The sequence below is a fragment of the Taeniopygia guttata genome, chromosome 12 (assembly GCF_048771995.1).
Source record: "Taeniopygia guttata chromosome 12, bTaeGut7.mat, whole genome shotgun sequence".
Lineage (NCBI taxonomy): Eukaryota > Metazoa > Chordata > Aves > Passeriformes > Estrildidae > Taeniopygia > Taeniopygia guttata.
In genome coordinates, this window is record NC_133037.1 from 13092650 (window position 1) to 13105198 (window position 12549).

The 12549-nt window shown below is 36.2% G+C and overlaps 1 protein-coding gene across 5 annotated transcripts in view; it reads right to left on the reverse strand.

Moving 5' to 3' along the window:
• CACNA2D3 (calcium voltage-gated channel auxiliary subunit alpha2delta 3) overlaps nt 1–12549 on the reverse strand; it is a 386651-nt gene that overhangs the window by 81626 nt on the left and 292476 nt on the right. For all 5 annotated transcript variants that reach the window (XR_005981759.2, XM_002192832.6, XM_072935079.1 and 2 more), the window contains 7 exons: nt 10643–10726; nt 5556–5627; nt 5261–5322; nt 3358–3425; nt 1615–1660; nt 1364–1461; nt 533–626 (listed from right to left, as the gene is read on the reverse strand). Coding sequence is in view for 4 of the 5 variants with exons in the window: in XM_002192832.6 (XP_002192868.2) it covers nt 533–626; nt 1364–1461; nt 1615–1660; nt 3358–3425; nt 5261–5322; nt 5556–5627; nt 10643–10726 (524 nt within the window). In the remaining variant the exon portion in view is untranslated. The remainder of the gene's footprint in view (nt 1–532; nt 627–1363; nt 1462–1614; nt 1661–3357; nt 3426–5260; nt 5323–5555; nt 5628–10642; nt 10727–12549) is intronic.

Genomic DNA, 12549 nt, shown 5'->3' on the forward strand with positions numbered 1-12549 from the left:
AACTTGTTACTTAACACCTTAGTACATCATAGCATAAATGAATAAAGTAAAAGATATAAACTCTGAAAAGGACTGGCTAATCTCCTACCTCTCCCTAATAGAAGCCTAGATCCAAGTAGTCTTGGAAAATAAATATATCAAGGATTAAAGAAATTATTTTCCAGGTCAAATTTTTTTATATATAATTTATTCTGAGACAAAGTACCAATTGCATCAATAATTTTGGCAAATTTGGCAATAAATTTCCCAAGTACTCTTCATTAAAAATACACAGAACTTTAAGTTGCAATTAGGGTACAATTTTACCAGTTTTATTGTGGAAATCAGGTAAGCTTTCAGCTAATCATCATGACATACTCAGCAAGACGAACATTTCAGATTGAACTCAAACTTGGTGGTATTTAGGATCAGATAGTTCGTTTAATATTTTCATGCATATCAGGATTTGTTAGGCATTCCACCATTTCATTAACATAACTAATAAAAATACAGCCATGACTGATGAAAAATGATGGACACAAAGATAACTTACTCTGATTTATTCAAGGCTAGACTGGTCCAATAAGCTTCAATTGGTGCACTCACAACAGCATCAAACAAAACTTCCTGGATCAATTCTTTATCACCTGCCACAGGACAATAAAATCAGTAAATGTATGTTCATATAAAAACTTTTTTAGATGACACAACAATAGTGTTTTCTTACATTTTACTTTATTTGTGATATGCTTTCAAACTTTTTGTACTAAAAAGCATTTACTACACAATATTACACTGTATTTTACCACAAAGCATTTTTTTCACATATAATTTCATTGCATTAGCAACAATTTTAGGACAAAACCCAATGATACTCCATTTCATGTAACTCATTCATGTATATATTATCTAATCCTCATATCTGCATGTGGCATAAGGTTCCAACAAGTAGGTCTAGTAACAGTCACAAAATACTCCCTAAAATACGCATGAAATATCAGATATATTCTTTAGAAACATGATCCAAGGATTGATTCCCATCAGTTCTCTATAATTTTATATAACCAAATGGAGTGATAATTTTGCATAGTAGTTACACCATCTGAACAGAGACTTGAATGTTTGGCACATAGCTTACTGTAAAAGTCGAAAAATTGTATCATAATTAATACTACTAATATTAAGACATAATTAATTCTAAGAAATAATAATATCTTTATTGATACCCCGGGAAAAGCTCAAAACCATATGAAATTGCAAAGCAGCATCAGCTAAGCAATCCTATCACTGGTTGAAGTAAGTAGCTTTGCATTTTGTAGAAAGTTAAGTATGACAGCTTTTGGCTGGGATAAAGCTGCAAGTCCGTGTTTAACCAAGTACTTGCATTGCAGCAGGGGCTCCTTCCCTGTGAGGTAGCGCTTGATTGCTTCCAACTGAGTCATCTGCCGGTGCTCAGGGTGCAAGTCAGTGTTGCAGTAGGACCTGTGAACACGTTGTCAAAACAGTAAAAAGTTATATGTACAAGCACAATCTTTCTTTGTCTTTGAACATAAAGAATTGGGCTCTGCATGCACAAAAAAATATGAAACCAAGGGGGGTAACAGACACTAATTTCATGCTTTATTTAAGGCTTACCATTCGTCTGCTAAAGATACATCAGGGTGTTCTAAATCATGTAAACCTGTAACAGGAATAATAATGGGTGGTTTAGGGAGAAGTCTGGGTAACAGATGGTTATTTGCATACACTCCATAATATAAACCCTTCTTGGAAAGTGCATTATTACCATAATGAAATAAATCACAGTAAACTATGTTCAAATATATTTTAGGGTCTAACATACTGGAAAAACTAGTTAAATCAGATCTAGTACTGAAAAGGCAAGAAAAAGAATTTGTGCTGATATGTTTAACTTATGTGAGTTACTCACATAATACTTTTAGTTTAGAAAACAATTTAGGAAAGAGAAATGCAAAATGGTAACATACTCCCTTGTTCTCTTTGGCTAGTAAAGTTCTTTATGCTAAAATACACACTTCTCATTTCATGTGAGCTGTTCTCCTCTCTTATAAAGAAAAAATTCATTAAGGACAATTCCCTCAAAACCTAAGCACACAGTCCATGAACACAAACAGCAATTTATGGGGTTGTTCAGAAAATGTTTTTTTGTACTAACAGGTCACACATATGCTTGTAAATAAGAACTATATCATTAGTTATATAGCACAATAAAAATGTACTTTGGTAATTTTAAAAACTCTTAAAACCCTTATCAATAGACAATAAGTAAATAGGGTTCAGAAGGCAGCATCTGGGTTTAACCCCCTGGAGTACACAATGAACAAGGACAGAGGAATTGTGACTAAGGAGGGCAGGGAAGCCAAAACTGGAGCTAAAACTGTGGTCTCTGGGGAGGACAGTGAGATGAAGTGAGAGAGAATCAGTGAAGGTAAGAGTGGGAACTGTTATGGTTCTGTTAACACTTCTGGGGGTGCATCTGGGACTCAGACTGCCTGACATGTGTGGCTGCATTAAAGAACTTTGGTGAAATCTGTGAGAGAGATGTTGGGAATAGTCTGGGGAGGGAGTAGCTCCAAATCTCCTGTTGTGCCTTCTTTGTAGCTGCTGTGCTATTCAAACCTCAAGGCACTTATTTTCATATCTCTCCTGAGAGCAAGAACATATTCATGTCCCAAAATACAGCCAAAGAACTGAAGAGTTTATCTGTCTTGTTTAACATCACTGACAAAACAAGAAGAATCGGAAATTGAGACTTCAGCACAAAACCTGAAAGCATTCCTGTATTGAAACACTTTTTGCTCAGCAGCTTCTAAAATTTCAACCTTCCCTTCAACATTCTGAAATGTCTCCACTCTTCTTTCATTCTCAGAAACCTTCTTGTCAAACAACTTGATGACTCATACAGTTGACTCCTCCACTCATTTAGTTGGGGACTTATCAATAAGCAAAACCAAAGAACATTTCTTTCCCAGGGTACTTCTACACTATTATAAACATGTAAATCCTTGTAGTTAATGCACATACCAGTTATAGCTCTGAAAGATTTCACAATGTCTAGTCTGTGAACAAAACTAACAGCCATCACAGTGCTCTTAATGGTTACTTCATTCAGAAAACACCACAAACAATTAACATTGGGATATGACTTGTTCTCTGAAATACTGAGAGACTAGGATGGAAGATGATCCCATCTAAAGAAGACTCACAAGCAGTCTGACTATGCCTCATACCCTGTGAAGTAAAAGAGTTTGAAGAAAAAAAAAAAGCGCTAACTCCCTTATGGAATCTGTAGACAAGGAACTACCAAATTAACAATAAAACTACTGTGTAAGCCACATGAGAAGTTAGGTACCTTACCTTCTTCTACAGTTACATTCCCTCTGAAGAAGTATTTTCCATGTCCTCTAGAGAGAGCCACACCTAAACTGTGCAGAGAAATAAAGCAGACCTTGAGGTCTGTGAGACAAACAATAGCAGACATTCAGAGCTATTTTCATTTTTAACATTTCCAGCTCATGCACTGTGATTAACTTAAACTGTTTGTTTCCAAACCCTCACCAATTATATTTATTGTTCAATTAGTTGCTTCAATGATGTCTCAGTTCTGATGTGCCTGCAACAATTGGCTATATTTATGTGTGCTTAGAGGTGCAGTAAACCATTATTCCCTGGCAAAGTAATAAATGAGCCCCTCTAAGCTCACTGCTGTTCACCCAGCATGAGATTTCTTCAGTTGAGCCTTGAACATGACCATGGCCTTACAATGAGGGAGACAATTTTTTGTAAATCACACAAAACTGTTGAGAAAGTACGGAAGTGTGGGAATTGAGGGTGCTACTGACAGGAAAAGAATTTCAAATGTGACAACAGCATCATGACTCCTCCTGGAATAATTTTTCTGTGTTTCATATTTTCAGCTAGCATAGCTGTTTTGTATTGACTTCAGCTTCATAAATTCTCAACAGTTACACACAGTGTTTTGGTCTGGTTTTCAGTCTACCATTCAAAACATCCAAGTTAAATGAAGTGTCTGGGGGATCCCATGCCTCTTGCTATTGAACACAAACACAGAATATCTTCTGGCATTCATTCATTCATTGAAGGGGATTATCTTGAGCTAGGAATCTGTAGTAATCAGCAAGATTGCAAATGCATGGCCTAGTAATTGAAGTACATGGAAAGCACCAAACCCAAGAGCACACAAGCTGCAATCAACAGCTCAGTCTGGGAGAGGACTGAACACTAAACAGCTTTGACACTACACTGTGCTGTTGTCCCAAATCTACACAACAACCCCAAACTACATACATATCACATTGAAAAAGGACAGTTTTCCTAACTATATTTCTGTCCTTAGCACCATAACTAGCACTACATGCATGTATGTAGCCCCACTTCTGTTTACCTAACAGTGCAAGAGTGCCAGTGCCAAAGAAAAACAAACAAACAAAAAACAGCAACCAGAAAAAACTCCACAAAATAAAACCAAAACAAATAATCCATTGAGTATTACCACCCATCAGTAAATTTTAACATGCATTAGACATCAGAGAAAAGTGCCTGTAGTTTTTCTGTGTGGTAATGTAGCTCAAGTTATGTGAAGCTCTTCCATTGAAGAAAATTTCAGTTGAGTATCCGAACTGCCAAACTCTTGCCTTAAGTGCAAAGTACAGTTAGGGCTTTTTTGTTAGCAGATTATTTCTAGTTCAAATATGAGCAGTTTTGAAGTGACTACCTGTTTTACTTTTCCTTTTTTTTTCCTTCTAAAATACATGCAAAAATTACCAGATTACTTGGTTTTAGTTATAGAAATCTACTGAAGGTCGTTCAGAGAAAGAAAACATCCAAACCTCAAATTGGAAGTGAAATACTATCTCATTTTACATTACATTCTTGTTGTGGAAAAAAATAATAAAATGGAGCTCAAGATGTAGTTACTTAAATGGATTATAGTATTTATAGCTCTCCAAGTACTTGCGAAAGCCTTTCGTTCAATGGAAACCTCAACTGAATATTTTTTCAATGAAACGTAAGCCATGACAAACACTGTGAGTTTGCCTGTGTGAGCTTGCACAAACTTTCCATCCCTGGAAAAGCTGAAAGGAATGCTGGTAGGTTCCTTTTCCTTGCTATTTTCAGCATTGTCCAGGGATATTTCATTGTCAGTCTTTGCTGATGAGCTTTTAATGAGTTCACAAGCTCTGCATAAGCACAAAACCAATGAGTTGGATGAAATGTCCATTTATTATGGCTGCTCTACCTGAATGGAGTACCCTTGATGTCTGTATAATAGTAGTCATTTGTCATCACCAGGACCCGCTTCTAGATTCAGAACAAGAAAGTCAAAAGGAAAGAAGGCAAGAAGTTAGATTACTATAAGAAATGTATATAAGATCAAGTGGTTAGTCACTGACATAATTAGAAGCAAAGTTTACATTCAGTGAGTGAAAAAAAAAATATACTGCAGGGAACCACATTTATAGAAACCTTAAAAATAATTGAAAAATTATCTCCTTGCTTTATATTTAGTTGGAATAGTATTTTAGACATTGTACCCCTTTGTCCACTGTCTTCTTCACTTCCATGGAGAACTTTCCTGTTTTGCGGTTCACCATTGCATTTCGAAGCTGAAAGGAAGGAAATGTATTTCAATTCCTTTATTTGACTTGTCTGTAATCCTTTAACCTCTGAGCTCTCCAGTACACTCATCTAGCATAAGTAGCATTCAAGTTTCTTCATTCCTTCATTTCCAATAATTCTAGTACACACTAGAGAACCCATTTACAGATTTTATTAGTGGCTGTGTAGCACAAGGCTCCTGCCATACTATTTCAAGCTGATCTACATAAGATAGGAGCTCTCAGCATCCTTCATAGTAAAATACCTTTTTGTGTAGTAATCTGGATTTTATTTGGTATGAACAGTGTGACTATTATTCTGTATTTACTGATGGCAAGGCAAGGACTAGATTCCTAGCTGGATTTAGCTGGTTAGACCAGGGCCCAATGTTTAAATATATCGAGACACAGATAACAAGAAAGCAAAAAGCGAGAAAACCTCTTATCTTACACTACTTATTCTGCTTAAGAATCTACATCGGTCTACATCCTTAACACACCTGAGAAACTTTATCTTATCTTAAATAATTATTTAATTATTAATTAAATAATAATTTATATTTCATTAATAATTCAAAAATTAACACTAGCCCATGAAAACCAGAATGGCAGCCCACTGGATCAGTTACATCATCCAGGGGGAGCACACAGCCACAGTGCTCTGCAATTCCCTCTGGTTGTCCATTGGTGTCCAGGTGTACCCCTTAAAAAGTATTAAATTTTAGCTCTGTAGTGGAAGCCCTAGGCCAGTCACAATTTTAACAATTGGCCCAGACCTCTCCACATCTTCCAAACGACATTTTAAATCCCCTTCAAAAATGTGTTTCATTGCTTTATAAGCCAAAGATTCAGAGAAGCTAGGGAAAACAGAAAACAAATGGAATAGGGTTTATACAGAATGATTTAGCTGCTGCTCTGCAAGTTAAATGCTACTCTTTAGATCACCACTACAAACACACATTCTTTTCATGTAACTTTTTCTTTCTACATGAGCTACAGGGAGCTGCTAAGTCCTTGGCCCAACATCCCTCAAAACTCTGCCCTTAGCACACCTTGATGCTCCCTGCCTTCCTCCCAAAGGACACACAACCTCTCTCACAGATGAATGTGCCAAAATAATGAAAAGAAATGTAAAAAACCCAAGAACTATCCCCTAGGTCTGTAAGCCAAAATGACCATCAATGTCCCCAAGGATGAGGACAAGGTTTCTGGGCTAAAACTGAGGAAAGACAAGACAGGTGTTTTGAGAAATCCTCAGCCTTCAGATTTTTAATTTGCCTATTCATCAGTTCACTTTAGGGAAGAAGCTAAAAAGTTGCTGTTTAACAGTTACACGACCCATAAATGGAAATATTTAATTTAAACACTCTTAGATTTACTAATGGAAGATGTGAGTTATTTTGCTTTTCGTGGGAAAGATAGTTCACAGCTGTAATTTTCATTACAACTTGAAAATTCCACTATTACAAATCAATTTAGCATTTAAAATGCAGGAAGATATTGGCAAAATGAGCATTTTTATGTCTCTTCTACTGTATATCTATCTAAACACAATTTTGGACATCATGTTCCTGCTGAATAAATATCTCCTGTTCTACAGTACCTCATGCCAGATTGAGAAATTCAGCTGAGTTTTATGAGAAACTGTGAAGACAAATATCAACGCGCTCTGCAGGCCGAGTTAGTACAGAGGGGAAAGAGAATCACTAAACTTGCCAGTTAAATATCTAGTTTTACTCTCACAGACAAGTTGAGTACAGCTGACCTATCAAAAACTGCAAACTTTGCAGCTCCTTAAATTTAATTCTAGGGCATCTAGATTTGAATTAACAGTCTTACTCTTCTGTCAGTGAGTGTAAAAGAATAATTTTAGCTGGAGGCATATATAAAATAAAGCATATATTTTACCGTAGATTTTTTTTTAACAATACATAATAGGCAATTCTGGAAATAGTTTCCTATTTTAAGTTTTGTGGTTTTGGACTTGGAGAGCTGGTCTTAATTAACCACCTACTTTCTAACATTTACAGAACAGTTCCATTTATCTTTAACATGGTTTTCATTTTTCTCCTATTGGTGCCTGCAGTTGTCTAAGACCCATTCCTCCCACAAGCCTCAGGCAAGTCATAGATTTACTAAAAGGATCTCCAAACTCTCAGTAGTGTTTAAGATCAAGTCTGCATGTGGGATTTAGAGTTTTACTCTTCTCTCTTTTTTTTTTCCCCTGCTTGCTGTGATTGCATTTCTTGGCTTTGTAATCTGGTTTCTCAGCTCTTCTGCAGTTTCATCTCCCTCCTCAAATGCATAAAATAAGTACTGCCTCAGCTGGCTTCAAGCCCCAAAACATTCATTCATGGTACTTTTTTTTTATTTGGAAAAAAATTATTTCATTCAGCTAGAAATTATAACAGAAGAATTTTAGGTGAAGTAATGAGAAAAAGGTTTCTATCCAAATTGAGAATTGTCCTTCTTGGTAGTGTGTATTTGCAAACCTTGCTGGAAGATGCTGTTAACTTAACAAGCTCATGCTAAAATTTCTGTTTCTAATAAAATGCCTTAACAGCAAGATAGCAGGTATTGTTAACCTGGAAAATGAGCTGATATATTTATGACAACAATATTTCATGGTGAAAAAAATTCTAACCTTAGTTTGGCCACCTTTTCCTCATTGGATCACTGAAGAAAACCCATGTCTTCACCTTTCACAGTAATAAGCATTATTGCTCCTTCAACAAAATATCTTTCAATCAATTCCTTAAAACTCTGTTTCACTGCTGCAGTATGAGATCATTCTATATTCTTGGAAAACTATGTAACCATGAAATTAATGTGGCAAAAAGTAAGAAAATGTCTTAATCAGCTTCTACGTAAGTGTTTCATGGGAGAAATATATACCAGTAGTAGCCTATGTTATTAAAAGCAGCAATATGAATACATTAATTCTTTGCCTCTGCAGTTGAATAAACAATGCTTTACTACTCAAGCTTGGAAAAAATCAAGAACATCCAAGGCCTTGGGTGAAGCAGAGCCATGTGTAGCTTGTTTCTGTGTTACAATTAAAAATACATTTTTAAGAAACGTATTTTATAGGTGAAAGAAAGATTCAGATGAAATGTATGTATCGATTTTTCATCAAAATGTGAAACAAAATTTTCGTAGCCTTCAGATAAGAAAAAGATTGATTTTTAAAGAAATTTTTGGAAAACCTGATGAAGCTTAGGGGTCTCAGTCAAAGGCAGTACTTAGAAAAGCTGAATCTGGATTTTCATGTGTACTCAGAATCTCAATTATAAATAAAACTTAACTTTCAATGTCACAGAAATAGCTCAATGTCCCATTATCTCAACCACTGAACTTCTACTGAGATATGATTTTATAAAAGGGATTAAAAATGTGAAAATTAAGCAGAGGAATTAACAGAAGAAATATAAAGGAAGAACGAAAACAAACCAAGGAGAAATAGTAAGAAGAAAAATCATGAAGGTTTAAAATCTGTGTGTAACTACAACAATAACATTTGAAAGGACAAAGGAAATTTTAAAAGGTCATTAGCAGAGAAATTGGTTGAATAATAAATGATCAAAGTTAAGAGAAAAAGCAGGGTATAAAACATGAGGCCAATGAGATTGCCAAGACTGCAGAAAGCTGCTACAATGGATGAAAATCTTATGAGGAAACGTTAAATAGTGTGTGCATAGAAAATGACACAAAGCTATAAAAACGTTGAAAAAGTTTGTGTGTGCACTCCAACAGAAAACTTCAGCTTAGGAAGTGAAGTGGCCTCTGAGGAGAGGCCGAGGACAATCTATCACCTGGTGAAACAGACCTTGCTTAAAACACAGATGAACTGCTCCACTATTCACCAAGGGGGCAGAGAGAGGGAGGAATGCAAGATATATATTTTGTAAGGGAGAAAGAAAATACAGACTCATGTCAGAACACAGATCAAGAAATTAGGACATCTGAAGACTGACAAGACTCCAGGGGCTGCTGTACGTGATCCATCCCAGATTTCGGAAGGACACGACACAGTAAATATGGGAACCTTCAGTGGATGTATTCAAACCTCTCTGGCAAAGCAGAGGTACGAGGGACCTGAGAGAAGCTAGCACAGGACTGATATTTGAGAAGGGATCCAGGAGACATCTATGAAAAATACAGACATGCAGTCGTGACTTTGGCAGGAGGGACCTTATGGGAAAACCTAAATTACGGGACAGAAAGGTGAACACCTGGAAAGTTACGATTTAATTAGGGACAGTCAGCACAGATTCACACAAAACGAATCATGCCTAACAAATCAGATTTATTGAGGAAGTGACAGAAAGAACAGGCAAAGGTTAAGCCATGGACATAAGGAAAGCTTTTGATACAGTACTGCAGAAAAGGCTAAGCCTGAAAGGTAAGAAAGAATAAGATGAAGAGCAAACTACAGAGTAGGTGGAGCGCTGAAAAATTAGGTTAATGGAAAGCATTGTGTGATAGACACAGAGCTCATTCTCCTGCAACTACCCATGTGTCTGAAATTAGAGTTTGGAGTGAAACTCTGCTCTGCATATAGGTCAAAGAATTCAATTTTGTTTATTCATCTGATGTTTTTTGACTTTGTACATTAAGCAAATCCTCCCATTACTTCTATTAAGGAAAAAAAGGATCTCATGGAAAGAAGTTCAACTAATTTCTGAGTTTCATCAGTGGTCTGGGCCAGCCCTGAGGAGACATTCTATTTCTGTTTCTGGTGCTATATTTGTTATCCAGCACAAATACACGATAGGATGCATGGAGACTGCAAGGGTGATGAGTTTTACCAAAAATACAAAGAGTCTGTGTTTGTGGTGTATGCATACATAAGGAAGAAGCAATGCACAACAGTTATAAAATTCTGAATTAAATAAAAGGGTCTATTGTCCTTCCCTTCCTGAGAGCAGTCAGGTGGCCTCTTTAATGACTACTTAAACAGTTTTCAGGTACAGTAGTGGGATGCTACAACATCTTCTGACAAGGTTTTAAAACACATCTCTTACCACATCATCTCTGTCTTCCCACTCCACCTCAGAAAGATCCACACTACTGTAGTTGGGCTTTCTTCGTTTCTTCCCCTCTTCATACTGGTACAAAAAAGGTGGAATAGTTAGCACATCCTGTTTTATTTGCACAACGATTTTCACATCAGAAGATTTAAAAAAATTCTAAATGCCTGCTGATGGTCTGCAATACATTTAGCAGTAGGTAGCTTGATTCACACAAAGTGCACCATACTGCTGCATAAATGCTCCCTGTGAACTAAAAAACCTAAAACTCATGATCATTTGCATGACCTCTTGCCACGATGCAGAGCTTTTCTTGATGGACACACAGGGAGGTCAAACTCAGCTGTTGTACTTTCTTCTCCCCATATGGAAAATACACAAGACCTTGGATCCTGAAGTTTATGTTAAATATCTCCAACTAGCTCTTTCAGCTGTACAGGAAGTTATATTTACTATAATCTTATCAACGAAATGTTTACCCATTTCACTTCAAACAAGATAAGATGCAAGTCTTTGGGAAGTATGGTGTTAGCATTTGCTGATATTTCATTTTATCTACAACTTCACGGGGAAAAGTAACATAGTAATAATGATAATGTAGGGGATTTTATCACTCCTCACTGTTACGCTGTAAATTGCACATTTAAAATAAACAGTCTTGTGACAAATTAATTTGTCATCTAGGTGTTTATAACGTGGAAAATTCTGCCCTCTGCTGAACATTGAAAATCAGCCTCAGTGCAACCACACAAACTGGCTCAGTGGAAGAAAGAAGTATGTAGAAAGAATAAAGAATAAAGAATAAAGAATAAAGAATAAAGAATAAAGAATAAAGAATAAAGAATAAAGAATAAAGAATAAAGAATAAAGAATAAAGAATAAAGAATAAAGAATAAAGAATGTGAGTGGATAAGTAGAATTAGGAGACTAAAATTAGGAGACTACATTTGAAAAAAGAGTAAATTTGGGAGAAGATTGGCATAATGTGTAATCCGGTCATTTATCAAGAGAAACCACAAGTCTCTTTATGAGGTATGACAGGAGACATTGTGATGTGTGAAATATCCCCAAATTGCTCTTGTGACTCCTCAGCAGCACCAGAAGGATTGAAACTGTACCTGTAAGACAATATATATGGTTGATTCTCCTCCCTCAGGCCAGGGCCAGCTACACCATAAACTAAACCTGTCAGTGTTTGAGACAAGCAATTCATCACCACAGCCAGCACTTTCCATCACATCCTGCAGGTTACACAGAGACCAAGGGAAAGCCTTGCTCTCTGAGCATTGAGAAGGTTGTTCCCATCCTTTTTCCTCTCTGAATTAAAAATCCTCATATAAATCCCACAGTTTCTTTTGTAGACCACAATAATTAAAAATAGGAATAAAAATCTTCCTGAACAGAAAACCTTTAAAATTATTGAGTACAACATCATAAACGCAAAGAGATTTTGAGATGTAACACTGCAAAGTTTCTCCCAGCACGGGCTTCACTGAGCTTCCTTAATTTCTGCTCATAAAAAATTAGATACTCCAATTTTTCTTACAGATAGTTCTTTTAGAAAATTCTGTGGGATAAAATCCCGAGAATTCTCATTCTTTTCCATAAAAAATTCCCAGTAACTCTGTTGGTGTAAGTTCTGAGAAGTGATGCAGATGCAATTGAAAAGTATTTTCATGTGCTTTCCTTCTCTCTGCTAAAACCCACTGTTCTTGTAACAAGTTTGTCTACTTCTTGTCTGCTCCTATTGAACAGATGGGTGGAGAGATGTAAAGAACTTCTGCTTTCAGCAGGTGCTCATACTCCAGACTTTGAATTCAGGCAGCTCAGTCCTACAAATTGATTTTTGCTCTGTGATAGCCACAGAGATAACTATACGCAAATACAGAAGAACAAAATTT